At 61.3% G+C, this 12,910-nt stretch overlaps 3 protein-coding genes across 8 annotated transcripts in view; 1 reads left to right on the forward strand and 2 right to left on the reverse strand.

The window, feature by feature from the left end:
* Positions 1-258: 258 nt before the first annotated feature.
* On the reverse strand, positions 259-3,089 carry POLR2E (RNA polymerase II, I and III subunit E). Of its 2 annotated transcripts, none has more exons than XM_075175419.1 (8): positions 2,968-3,089; positions 2,606-2,780; positions 2,356-2,471; positions 1,859-1,939; positions 1,574-1,632; positions 1,315-1,393; positions 815-891; positions 259-414 (listed from the first exon to the last, which is right to left on the reverse strand). In XM_075175419.1, the coding sequence occupies exons 1-7, from the start codon at positions 3,022-3,024 to the stop codon at positions 826-828; spliced, it is 633 nt and encodes a 210-aa protein (XP_075031520.1). In that variant the 5' UTR covers positions 3,025-3,089; the 3' UTR covers positions 259-414; positions 815-825. The 2 variants fall into 2 exon arrangements, with proteins under 2 accessions (XP_075031520.1, XP_075031519.1); XM_075175418.1 differs by having other exon boundaries at positions 259-553.
* A 432-nt stretch (positions 3,090-3,521) lies between these two features.
* Positions 3,522-5,898, forward strand: GPX4 (glutathione peroxidase 4). 3 transcript variants are annotated; one of them, XM_075175422.1, is made up of 7 exons: positions 3,522-3,626; positions 3,928-4,022; positions 4,274-4,418; positions 4,535-4,686; positions 4,825-4,849; positions 5,185-5,282; positions 5,635-5,898. In XM_075175422.1, the coding sequence occupies exons 1-6, from the start codon at positions 3,549-3,551 to the stop codon at positions 5,251-5,253; spliced, it is 564 nt and encodes a 187-aa protein (XP_075031523.1). In that variant the 5' UTR covers positions 3,522-3,548; the 3' UTR covers positions 5,254-5,282; positions 5,635-5,898. The 3 variants fall into 3 exon arrangements, with proteins under 3 accessions (XP_075031523.1, XP_075031521.1, XP_075031522.1); XM_075175420.1 differs by having other exon boundaries at positions 3,523-3,626; positions 5,223-5,282; XM_075175421.1 differs by having other exon boundaries at positions 3,534-3,614; positions 5,223-5,282.
* A 1,409-nt stretch (positions 5,899-7,307) lies between these two features.
* Positions 7,308-12,910, reverse strand: part of SBNO2 (strawberry notch homolog 2) — a 66,680-nt gene continuing 61,077 nt past the window's right edge. For 2 of the 3 annotated variants that reach the window (XM_075175406.1, XM_075175408.1), the window contains 6 exons: positions 12,633-12,727; positions 12,194-12,286; positions 11,847-11,978; positions 11,535-11,611; positions 11,165-11,355; positions 7,308-10,719 (listed from right to left, as the gene is read on the reverse strand). In XM_075175406.1, coding sequence (XP_075031507.1) covers positions 10,094-10,719; positions 11,165-11,355; positions 11,535-11,611; positions 11,847-11,978; positions 12,194-12,286; positions 12,633-12,727 — 1,214 coding nt within the window. In that variant the 3' untranslated portion in view covers positions 7,308-10,093. The remainder of the gene's footprint in view (positions 10,720-11,164; positions 11,356-11,534; positions 11,612-11,846; positions 11,979-12,193; positions 12,287-12,632; positions 12,728-12,910) is intronic. The other variant, XM_075175409.1, reaches the window with a different exon arrangement.

Raw genomic sequence — 12,910 nt, forward strand, 5'->3', positions numbered from 1 at the left:
ATTGCAGTATCTGAACACCACGGTCTCAAAACAAGGGCCAGAGGTTGGAAGAGATGAGGTAAGCAACGAGGTAAGTCTGAACTGCAGCGTCAAACCTGCACAGGACGGGTCAGAGTTCTGCGGGGTGGGCTCTCGGCTCAGCCACGGCGGGGAGACCGTCGGAGCCTCAGCAGCAAGTTATTCTAAACAGAATGAAAAACTCACAAAGTCCAGAAGGTACAGGAGAGGCTGAGAAATACAATACCAGTGAGGAACAGCGAGAGTACAAAGCTTTATTAAAAATAAGATCTTATAAATAAAACAGGAAAGCAAAAGCCTTTTTCCACTCGCTTCCTCCCTGCGCACTTCAGTTGCTTCAGGATACTTCCATGGCTTGAGTCCTTAGAAGAGTAAGGAGTTACAGCAAAGTCCATGCTGGAAAACAAGGAATTAGGCCAAGTAAAACGACTGCAGGGAATTTTCTTGGCCATCTATGAAAAGGCAAACATCTCAGAGTGTCTGTAAATTGCCGGCGGACGGGAAGATCGGGAGGTGTCACGCGGCTCTTCCACACCTGGAAGAGAGGGAACTCTCAAGGCCAAGCCCCGCTGACGCCCTGAACACCGACAGGCGCGTCCCGGACGGTGGATCCTGCGGCAAGAGACTGCCTAAGCCTGGCTCTGGTCTGTCCTCTCACTAACGGTTCCCTTCACAAACAATTTAAAGCTTTGAGATAATCTTTTCCTGGAGGCAGCTCACTTCAAGTCAATCCTGGAAAGCCCAAGGCGCTGCCCAAAGCGCTCCGCTAGCCAGAGGGCCTCGTACTCGGCCTTACCGACAGCTCCCTTACTGCACCAGTCTGTAGGTGATGTAGCGGCCCGCGGTCTCGCTCGGTCTTATGATCTTCACTACCTAGAAAGCCGACAGAAGGAACTCATGAGGGAGAGAAGCTGGCGGCGAGTTTCCCCCGCGGAGCTTCCCCGCCCGACGCGGGCGCGCGCGCCGGCCCGGGCAGCCTGGCTGTCAGGCCGCGGCACCCAGCAGCCGCAGAGGCGGCCGGCGCCGAGCTCCCCGCTTCAGCGTGGAGGTGCCACCCCCAGCGCAAGGGGAGGGGGAGATCACGGAGCGCGGGGCTGGTGTCACATCTGCGACCAGCCGATTCAGCAGGCAGCGATTCTGCGATCTCGCTAGAAGCCTGCTCAGCTCACACACGTCCGTACCTAACCTACAACAGCTTTTACGTTTGAGAGTTGCCTTCCCTGTCTCCGAGGGTTCTGAAATACTGCAGAGGACCTCAGCTCCTTGCCCTGTTGCCCGAGTCTACTTCTCTCTTACCTGACCACGCTTTATTCCAAAGTACCGGGCCACAGGATCCCCGGCCTGTATCCTCGGGAGCTGGTTCTCTCTCAGTTTGCTGCGCAGGGAGTCAAGGAGAAGCTCCCCCAGCAGAACAGGCAGCTGGCCCAGGCGCCCGTTCGTTAGCACAGCTAACGGAACAAAGTAATAAACCGTCGCGCGCGGATGTATTCATTTTCAGCCCAAGGCAAGTATGCATCACACCCAGGCAGGAAGAGAAGGAACAAACAAAGGATACTATCTGGCCAGTAGCTCAGTTACTTCTTCCTTTGTCATGACAACGTGCTCCGGGACCAACTGTAAACAACAGGGGAGAGAGTCGGTAAGATTAGAAGAAAGCCAGAGAAAGCGACTGGCTCCTCACAGCGGCGGGAGAAGCAACACGTCTGTAAGGAAGAAAACCAGGACTGCGTCACTCAGCCCGGCCTTCCAACCCAGAGAAGTCTGTGGGAGCAGCCCGAGCCGCAGCTCGGCACAAAAGAGCGATCGTCCTGCCCTCGCTGCGCTGCCCGACGCTGCTCACCTCGTGCTCTGTGATGTTGATCAGAAGCTCTTGCTGCAGGAACTGCTCCAGGATGTACTTGGGAGCCATATCTACCAGGGACTGAGAAGGGAAAGGTCTGTCAGGCTGCAGCACCGCGCTGGGACAACCCTGTCTGGGCTCAGATCTGCTCCTCGATAAACACCAGTAGCTGCAAACGCGGAACCACCACGCCCGTGCTCGCACAGATACAGCTACGCAGGCAAAGAGCGCGCAGATCTCCTGACCACTACAAATACCCTCTTTTCTCTCGCCAACCTCCTGACGGGCCATCAGCCGTTCTGCTGGAACCAGTTGTGCTGGTTAAGTACACTTGCATGTTAAGCAAGAGCCTGTGTCAAGGTACACCAGGCTTTAGCGAAAGACTTTATCTGGAAGGAAATTCTAGGCTTTTATTAACCTAAAGTGGCACTGCAAAACAGGGAAGCAAGACATCCACGGGCCGCAATAACCCCGACTCCTTTTACGGTACTTCGTACCTGCTTGGCCGACGGGGTCATGCCTTGCTGTACCACGATCAGCGCTCTGGTGATGTTCTCCTCCTGCATCCTCTGGCAGTACATCTTGATCGTCTTTATTCCGACCTTGGGCTCCTCTGGGAAGGGAGTCAGGGTTACAGGGAGCCCTCCCTCGCCCCGCTGCCCCTCCAGACAGCAAAGCCAGCCCTTCCGCCCGTGCCAGGCAGGCACCGCAGCCCAGGGAGCCGCGGCCGCCCCCGGCTCTGCTCACCCGGGAAGAAGACGAACATCTGGTCGGTGGGATCGTCGTTGTGAGCCACCAGCACCGTCAGGTCCGTGCGCCGGGGCCGGCCCTCGCTGGGCTTGTCACCGAACTGCGCCTTGAACTCCTCCAGCGTCTGGTCCAGCTCGTCCTGGGTCACCAGGTAGCCCCGGTCGTGGCAGAGCTGCCGAGAGCGCCCTCAGGTCAGGCGACCTGGCCCTCACCGCTCCGGCGGGGGCCCCGGGGACGGGCCGGGCCGGGCCGAGCCGGCCGCCACGACACCGCCAGGCCGCCGCGCAGCCCCTGCTGCCCCGCACCGCCGCCGGGGCTCGCCCCCCACCGGGGCTCGGCCCCGCCGCCGCCGCCCGCACCTGCATGATGGTCTTACGGATCTTCCACAGCCGGTACGTCTCCTCCTCGTCGTCCATGGCGCCCGCCGCCTGCCGCCCCAGGCCCCCGCGGGCCGCCCGCGCTAATGCCTGCCCGCGCGGCGACAGGCGGCGCAGGGGCGGCCGCGGGGGGCCTCGGCCGCGGGGTCTCCTGGGAGCTGTAGTCCGCCGCGGGCCGCCTCCCGCCGCTCGCTCGCGGGGGGGAGGCCGGGGGTCCCTCTCCCGCAGCCGGGGCGGTTCCGCCGCTGTCCGCGTCCCGGCCCGGGACAGGCCGCGGCCCACGCGCCGGTCAGGATGGAAACCGCCGCCCGGCCTGCAGCGCCCCGCCCCGCCCCGCGCCCATGGTCTGTCCCTGCCCCCCCGCGCCCATGGTCTCGCCCGCCCCGCCGATAAACATCCCCGCGGCCACCCCGCCCACCTTGCTCTTCCATTGGTCAGCTTCCCATCCATCATCCGGTCGGGCACGCCTCTTTGCGCGCTGACTGGCTGCGCGGCCGAAAGGGGCGGTACCTCCGGGCGTCCGAGCCGTCGATTGGCTGAGGGGCCGGGGGCGGTGGGGCGCGATGGGATGGGGTCGGGCGGTGCGGCGGGCGCTGCGGTGCGGGGCGGCGGCAGCGGCGCGGGGCCCGGTGCGGAGCATGGTGGGTGCGGCCCGGCGGGGCCCGCTGCGCCCCGGGGCTACCGGGACGAGGCGGGGGCGGCGGGTCGCGGCTCTCCCGGGCTGGCGCCGCGGCCGTGAGGTGCCCAGGGCGGGCGGCGGGGGCTGAGGCCTGGCCGGGCGGAGCGGGGGGCGGACGAGCCCCCTCCCGGGGAGCGCGGGGGTCGTTCGGAGAAGGGAAGGGCGCGGAGCCGCCGGTGCGGGGCCGGTCGCTGCGGGGCTCCCCCCGGCCGGAGGGGACGCGGGGCGGCCGCCGCTGACGGCGTCCCCCGGCGCCCCCGCAGTGTGCCCAGGCGGAGGACTGGCGCTCGGCCAAGGCCATCTATGACTTCCACGCCCGAGACATCGACGGCAACGACGTTTCCCTGGAGAAGTACCGGTAGGAGGGAAGGGCCGGGCACCGCTCGGCCTTGGGGCACGGGGCCGAGCGCCCTGGGGCGGGGGAGGGGAACGCGGTTCAAAGGGCCTCGGTGCGGCGCCGGGCGGTGATTAAACCGCAGCGGGACAATCCATTGCATAACCCGGGGGAGCAGCTTGTTTACGGGCTCCTTCCCGCCTCGCCCCGACGGGGGTGAGGGGCCTCTCCCCGCTGCTGCCCGGGAAACGGCTGGTGATTCACCCCCTCTCCAGAGGCTACGTCTGCATCATCACCAACGTGGCTTCAAAATGAGGAAAAACCGCTGTAAACTACACTCAGCTTGTTGACCTGTACGCCCGATACGCTGAGAGGGGTTTACGCATCCTGGGCTTTCCCTGCAACCAGTTTGGAAAACAGGTGAGGGGGGGAGCGGGGCGAGGGCTCCCCGGGAGCGCAAGGACAGCCCTGGGCTGGCCGGGCTCCCCCTGCGGCCCCGGGGCGCCCACAGAGCACCCCTTCTCTGCCTTCCTCAGGAACCCGGGGATAACGCTCAGATTAAGGCATTTGCTGAAAACTACGGTGTGAAGTTTGACATGTACAGTAAGATCGACGTGAACGGGGAGGATGCCCACCCGCTCTGGAAGTGGATGAAGGAGCAGCCCAGAGGAAGAGGCACGCTGGGCAAGTGAGTGTGGGAAGGGGGGGCTGTGGAAGCCAGCCCAGCAGGCAGGGAGGGGTCGGCTCCGTCCCAGCAGGTGGCCTGGCTGCAGCAAGAAGAAGGGTTTTTTCTGCCCCAGTCTCACTTCTGTTTTTTCTCTCCTAGTGCAATAAAATGGAACTTCACTAAGGTAGGACACGGCCGCCTTCTCCCGGGCTTGCCTGGGTTGCACCCTCGCTCCTTGGGGTGTGGTGGGGAGTCCCTGAGGATTGCGGGGAGGAGGGATCCTCACGTGCGGGCTCCGGTTCCCCTGGATGTCGGGGTAGGAGCGTCCCGAGGGGTTCCGGCACTGTCCTGGTCCCTGTGCCTGGAGACCCCCAGGAGCCCCGAGCCTGGTTATCTCCAGCCCTGGCCCAGAGAGGCAGTAACCAGCTGAGGGGGGGGCACAGCTTCGCAGGCAGGACCCACCCCAGCCCCAGCAGCTCCCGGGGCTGCTCTGCTGCTCTCACAGAGCCTGTGTCACAGCTGGACTCACTCACCTGGGTGCTGCTTCATTTCCACAGTTCCTCATTAACCGGGAGGGCCAAGTGGTGAAGAGGTACAGCCCGATGGAGGATCCCTACGTAAGTCTGCTGCCGGCGTGGTTGGTGTTACAGCTCTGCCTGACCCACGGGAGAAGGGGAAGCGCGACAGCAGCAGCAACTCTCTGCAGATCAGATCTGCAGAGAAACACAGCAGTGCTGGGGCCGAGCACTGCTCCGGCGCAGGCTCTGCTGCTGTGTCTCGGCTCTTTTCCTCCTCTGGCTGGGGGGGGAGAAAAGGCACCCCCGTGCTCTGGGGGGGTTGGCGGTGGCACCAGGGAAAGCGGGTGCCCAGCACAGGGTGGGGAGGTGGTTCCCCTCTGGGGCGGGATGGAGGGGCATGTTTTTGGGGCAATGATGTTCTCGTAGCACGACGCTCCCTTCTTTCTCACAGGTGATCGAGAAGGACTTGCCTGCCTACCTGTAGATCTGCTCCTCTCGCCCCTGCAGCAGCCCTCCTGCTGCCCGTGGAGTCTTCTCGTCCAGCCCCAATGACGGTCTGTCTTCAAACCAGCTTGCTGGTGAGGCAGACCTGAAGATCTGGCGTGCACCTGCTGGAAGAAGGCTTCACGGGGCCGGCAGCTGCTGCTGGGCAGCCCTTTTCTACGGGCATAAAGCAGGATCTGGTGTCCCCTTGCAATAAACATATTAGAAATGACTGCTTGTGTCTGGGTGTGCGGCAGTGACGGGTGGATGGGGCTGGATCTGGGCGAGAACCCAGAGTTTTGCAAGGGAGCCAAGACCTTACACAACTCCTGAGCTCAGCAGGGATAATCCTCATTAGTGCTGAGGAGGCAATTGCACACAAATCCTGGGTCAGCTGGCGCTCCCGAGGGGCTCAGGCAGGAGAAGCCAGAGCAGGGGAAAGGTGTGCGTGTCCTCCCCCTGACCTGATCCTCCTGGCATCCCTCCTCACCCAAAACCGAGAGGGATCTGCCCCGATGAGGCAACGGGGTTGTTTTTCTCTGAACGCAGCTGAAGGCTGACAGACAAAGTCTGGGCGCTCAGCGGCACCCCCCTGGCCCCGAGACCTCTCCTGGCCCCGGGCAGCAAAGGGGCCAGTTCCAGCAGTGGCGCAAGCCACAGCCAGAAGCAATTACTGCAAAACAAAACCAAGTCGCATTGGGACATGGTGAAATACCTCACGTAGCCGGAGACGTGTCCGACCGCGGCGTGCAGGACCACGGGTGCATCCATCCTCCTCGGGAAGTCTCGGCTGGAGCTTGTTGGTGCTTGCAAAGGCGCAGCCGAGCCCACCGAGGGGGCCAGCGTCTCCCGTGGGCAAGGAGAGCTCGTGTCTTACAGGTGATCTGCCGTGCAGGAGTGCTGGGGTCTGGGGGAGGTGCTGGGTCTCCCCTTAACATCCACAGCCCCCAACCACCCCGGGCCCCTATGGGGAGCCCCGTCCTCAATGCGGAGCCAAGTAGGGAAGAGCCCCAGGGTCCTTGCTGGGGTCCCCCCTGCAGCCTGGGGGGATGCAGGGAGGCTCCTGCTCCAGCCTGCCTGACCGCTCAGCCCCCGCCGGGGTAGGCAGCTGGTTTCGGGAGCTGCCCCACAGCCCCACTGGCTGTGAACTCCGTCGGCAGCGCCGCAATGCCCAGCTGCGGTGGCACAAGGCGAGGTACGAATTGCTCCTCCGTTACCAGCACCCAGGGCTCGCCACCATCCCAGGGGACAGAGCGGTGCCTGGGCGAGATGTCCCCGGCGCGGCCACAAGTGACGAACAACAGCTCGTGCTGGAGGAACGCGCCTGAACAGCGGCTCCTTTCTCTGGGTTTTCCCCAGCAAAGCCGGGAAGGAGCAGCCTTGAAGGCCAGGGCCCGGGCTGGCTCCAGGGAGGATCCTCCTCCGCACGGCCCCTGCCTGGCTCGGCCCGGGGAGAAGGGGGTGGCTCGGGACAGCAGTCACCAACTGCCACCCCGTTGGTGACACAGGAGATAAACGGCAGCTGCCAGCAGGACCCTGGCCCTCGGATTCCCTATCCTGATCCGATCCCAGACGGGATCCTGGGGCAGGTGTACACCTCTGGACAGACGGACAGACAGAGAGCTGGGACTTACAGAAATCTTGTACGTGGCTTCCTTTCCATTTTTACTGAGCAGAATGAAAAATTATCCTTCTGAGGCAAGTAGAAAATCCAGGAATTATTAGTCAAAGGCACATAGTCTAAAAAAATCTCTTTACATATATACATCTCAATTAATTATAAATACACATAGAAAAACAAAGGCAAACAACAAGCGGATTAAAAAGTGCTAACAAAAAGGTATAAGGGAAGAAAAAAAGGGACTCATTTAAAAATACATACAATCAGTAGGACAACTGCATAATAATTTAGTTAAAAGATATTGTTACATATTATTAACCCTGACAAAAACACAGGATGGGGGCAGGGAAGGGCTTCCTTGAAGGTGCTCTCTGTCTTTCCAGAGATCAGGGAGGGAGAATTGCATATATTTTAAAATTAATGTCAAAGCCACCGGGTAAGGCTCCGGGTGACGGCGGAGAAGTGGCTGGCGGAGGGTGCCTAGCGGGAGAATTCCTCCTCGCTATTCCTGAGTTTAAGCCTCTCTGAAATGGGTTTTCCTGGCGTCCTTTTCTCTCCTCGCCGAGAACTCAGCAAGCGCCGAGCGAACGACCCAGGACACGGGCGAAGCCAGGGCCTCTCCACGAGTGGTGTGGACTGGGATATATTTTAAATAGAGGAGGGTCTGGGGAAGGGGAGAGCCTTGCTCTGTTCAGGACTAGGAAAAGGCTGTTGCGGCACCCCGAGAAAGCGGCGATCCCCGGACGGCCCCGCGGCGAGAGGCGAGCGTGGCTGCCGTGAGCAAAGCTGCGGGAAAAGCACAAACCTCTCAGGGCAGCGGCAGGGCCCCGGGGTGGGGGCACGCAGGGGCCCCCCGTCTTTGGTGTTTACTTTGAGGTAAGGAGGTTTCCTTGAATGCAGTGAAACGCAGCCCCGAGCGGCGCCGACTGCAGGGCTGACCCCGGCCAGGCGGGCTGGTGGGAGGCAGGTGCCAGCCGGGGAGGGTGGGGGGTAAGGAGAAGCCCCCAGAACGAAGGGCAGGGACCAGAGCAACCTCAAAAATGAGCCCACACGCGCATCACGCGGGGCAGGTCCACGGTCTTAATGTGTCAGGGAAGGTAGCTCCCGTCTCAGCAGGAGCACGAACACCGCGGACACCGACCCAAAGCACTTCCCAACAGCAAACAGGGCGCTCGACCGGTCCCTGAGCCCTGGGGGGGGGGACATGGGGGGGTCAAGGCTCTCTGCCTGGAGGAGGGGACTCCACCGCGCACAGTAAAGCTCCAGCCCCCTCAAGACTGACCTGTCAGGGCATGGGGGACCCCAGCAGAGGCCTCTCCCGGCTGGACCTCCCTTCCCCAGGTCCTCTCCAAGGAAGGGCCGGGCCAACCAGGGAAGGTCTCGTGTCCACCACATCCCGGTGCCACTTCTAGGAAATACCTCGATGACTCAAGGCAGAGAAAAGAAAGACAGCGGAGGGGAGGCTTGCGGAGGAGCTGCCAGGCCTGGAGCATTTCTGCCAGCAGGCAGCTTCCTGCCAGACTCCTTAGATTAAAGAGAAAAAACAAAAAGAGTTTCCCCGGGACCTGCCGAGGTGAGAAGCTGCTGGAACAGGGATGGTGGCAAGAGGTGGCTGGAGGCTACCTCTGTCCTGGGGAGAAGGCAGCTCACTCAGCCGCTCCTGTCTGAGGGGCTGTGGGTCGTCTGGGGCAGTGCTTTGCAAAGCAGACCTTTGCTCTTTGGTATCGGAGGTTGAATTTGCAGCATGAGCAGCGATACCGCACGTTCCCGGTGCTCACCAGGGACTCTTCCCTGCTGGGGGCCTGGGAGCAGCTCTCACCGAGGCCAGCGGTGGGCAGGGCTGGGTCGCCCAGATCCAAGACACCCAGGCCTGCGTCCATGGCCCAGCCAAGGAACAGGACCGGTGAGACGGCCCGGTGAAAGGCCACCAGGCGACAGCAAGAAGTTGGACAAAGCACAGCCAGCCACAGCGACCCTGCGAAGCTAAAGTGCAGGACAGGCTGATGGGACACGCGGCCCTTCTGCTCCGGGGAATGCCCCCGTGGTCCCGGTGTGGCTGAGCTCTGACAAACTCACAAGCTCTGCCACGATACTGACAAACGAGGCGCGGGTGCAGCCAGCTCCTGCCCTCTCCTGCGGAGCTCAGGCAGCCCCAGAGGTGTCCGTGTCCCTTCCCGGGAAGGGCAGAGCAGGCGCAGGCAGTTTTGCTTCTCTCCGCTACGCCTGCCCAACCCTGCAGAGAGGGACGCTTGAGCTCAGTGGCTCCCAGCTCCTCTGGGACAGCATCCCCTTCCCCTTCCCCCCTGCCTTCAGACCCAGCCCTCCAGAGCAGCCTCAAGGCCCACGGCAGCCCAAGAGGGAAGCTGGCAGCAGCCGATGCAGACAGAGTTTGGTCAGCCAGCTCCCGGGGGGGACCAGGGGCTGGGGAAGGCACGACCCAGCTTGGACACTCAGTAGTCTGCAGGGGGACGGGCACAGAGGAGGGGGTCTCTCTCCTCAGTCCTACACGGGCACTGACCTTTGAGCAGGACTCGAACACAGCAGAGACTATCAGTCCAGATCAGCTGAACTTGGCAGCACTCAACTCCCCCCCAAGCGCATGTTATATACAAATCTATACATGCCTGACTGTATATTATATATAAATAAACTTTGCTTTAAGGAACTATAGGTTTTTTTTTTCTTCCCTCAAAAACAGAAAAGGGTCAGTCCAAACCAGTAGAAAAGCCGGGGCTCCCCAGCTCTCACCTCTGCACCGAAAGATATGGATCCACAGCGGCCGAGCATCGCCTGGCGTGCCCAGCTTTCAGAACTCTGGGAAAGGCCCACTGAACTGGATCACGCTCTGGCGCTCCTGGGGGAGCATGTTCTCCTGGGGGGCCCCATTTAACGTCCTTAGCATGTCCTCCAGGATCTCTCTAAAATTGATATTCCCATCCTGTTGGACAAAATCTTCCTGCTGCTGCTGCTGCAGTGTCTGCAAGGGCCCTGGGTGAGGCAGAGGCAGGTGTTCATGCAGCGAGGAGCTCAGAGGCACGTTCCCCTCCAGGACAGGGGCCGGGCTCTTGAAGGCAGAAGGGTGGCTGAAGCCAAAGGGTAACCTGTGCTGCTGGTGTGGCTGGAGAACGGGCTCCGAGGGGAAGCACAACACACCGGGCTCTGGGTTCATCACCACGTCGGGAATGCTGTCGCTGGGAGGGCTGTAGGTCAAGTCCAGGATCTTGTCCTGGCGCAGGGAGTGCCTGGGCAGGGGGAGTCCGGACCCCGTCTGCGTGAGGTCCAGGGGCTGTGGCAGGATGTGCAGCGGCAGGGAGAACTGCGGGCTCTGCTCTTGGGCCTGGAGGACTCGGTTGTGCTTTCGCTTCACGTTCTCGTCCATTTGCTTCAGCTCCTCCAGCACCTTACGGACACAGCTCTCGGGGATCTTTATCCCTAGGGGAGGAATGTGCATCAGTCCCCAAAGCACTTCGGGAAGGGACAGGAGACCGTGGGGACAGAGGGACGGGCAGCAGCACTGGGGCCCATTTGCCAAGCACGCTCCCAGCCTGCTTCGCCTCTTGGCCGGGTTGCAGAGCAGGGAGACGGGACTGCAACCAGAGCAAAAGCAGCTCCGCAGCAGGCTCGTAGCAGGCAGCAACAGCTTCACATGGGCATGGAGGGGGCAGCTCAGGCAGCTCACACCCTCTGCCCGGTGCCCAAACACACGTCAGGGTGGCCCCAGCTCCCCTCCTTCCCATGGGGTCACCTAGGCAGCGGGTGCTTCCAGGCCGGAACAAGTCCCTTTTTAGGAAGGGAATCTTGGCACTGGGCAGCTGGACCCCTTCTTCCTTCTCCTAAAACGTCCTGCTCCCCTTCCCCTTCCCAGCGCTTCACCCACCGACTTGTTTCTTCTTCTCCTTGGTCTTGAGGCGGACAATCTGCAGGTAGCTGGTGTTGGTGATGTCTGCCATGATGCTGGCGATCTTGCTCCAGACGCGCAGCAGGGCCCCACAGAGCATGTAGTAGTGACGCAGGCGCATGCCCTGGAAGCACTCCTTCCCCTCCTGGATCAGCTTGCAGCTCCTGTTCCTTCAGTTTAAATGGGAGAAAACCACCCGAATCAGCACAGGCTCCCACGGCAGAGCAGGATCCCCCACCCACAGCCTCCCTGCGTGGTCCTTCCCCACTGCCACAGCCAGGGACCCTCTCCCCAACACCAGCTCTGCCTTGGGGAGGGCAGGACGGGTTTGGGGCTGCAGATGCCTTACCAGGCGGCATGGTTACACTTCTTCAAGGAGAAGTGGTAACTGCTCTCCCAGTGCTCCTTGGCTTCCTCGGGCAGCACCTGCAGCAGAAACACGCAGCATTAGAGATTTTCCACTGCCCAACATGCAGCTGAGCCTTGAAATCCAGGGCTGGGAGTCATGACACCCGGGTGCTACCACTATCTCTGCCCAATCCACAACAGGGCTACAAGATGCTGTGAAGGGGTTACAGCAAACGTCTTTCCAAAGCCACCCCTGCTAGGAGAAAGAGGCTTTTCCCTCTCCCCGCACTGGGAGGCTGCAGCTCCCACCTACCCGCCGGTACTTCTTCTGCAGACTGTCCAGGCTCTCAGGCTGGCTTTGCTTCCCAATATTTGGCTTGTAGAGGATGAAGTTCTTCCCGCGGCTCTGCTCTGCCAGCAGACACGTGTGTTTGCAGCCTCGCATCTGTCGGGGTAGAGCTGATGGTTACAGTCACAGCCTCTCTCCCCAAGTCCATATTTCTCTAAACTTCTCTAAACCTTCCAGGATGGGGGTTTTTGGAGGCATCTCCCAGCCCCCAGCAAGAGGTCAGACAGACCTCTTACAGCCACGGCGGACCTTCTCCCGTTGGAGTTATCCTCCAAGCTGAGGTACCACCCTGGCGGAGCCCAGGGACCTACCTTGTAGGAGAGGTAGAACCCATCGAAGGATCCTGTCAGTTTGAGTGACTTCTCATAAGCTTCCTCCCACTTTAAGCCTCTGTCGACACTGATCTAAACAGGGACAAACAGAGGGATTCTGAAACTTCAGCGGGGGGAGGGCAGGACAGTGTCAAATCACACCCTCAACACAAACGCAGTGCTGCTGCAGCCTAGAAACGGGCACTGCCGGACTGCCCTCACGGGCACGGCAGCCCCGAGCCCCTGGGGCAGGGCAGGGCCTCTCCTTGCCTCCCCTCTCTAACTCCCAGCATCAGTTACCTGCTCATGGCCAAGGCAGATGTGACCCAAACATGACACAAAGCCACAGGGCAGGGGGGCGGACCCAGCGGCTCACAGCCCCAGACTGGGAAGCACTGGAGAAGACTGGACTGCAGAGATAGCTGTGCAGGTTGCCTACCTTATAAAACACGACCTGCCCATCCTGCGGGTGCCCAGGGGTCAGGAAGACCTCCTTGCTCTCCTCATAGATCTCATCCACTCCTGGGGCTAAATCTATAGCAGGAGGAAAGACCAAAACACGTGCCAGCTGTAAGATCCATCTTCCCATACCACCTCCTCTCCCTGCAAGAGTCCCAGGATCTGTGCTGTGTGGGGACACCACAGTGCCCGAGATGGCCGCGGCAACAGCACAGGCTGGAACAGCCGTCAGTCAGCACAGGGAGGATCAGGGAACCC

The sequence above is a fragment of the Calonectris borealis genome, chromosome 28 (genome assembly GCF_964195595.1).
Source record: "Calonectris borealis chromosome 28, bCalBor7.hap1.2, whole genome shotgun sequence".
Lineage (NCBI taxonomy): Eukaryota > Metazoa > Chordata > Aves > Procellariiformes > Procellariidae > Calonectris > Calonectris borealis.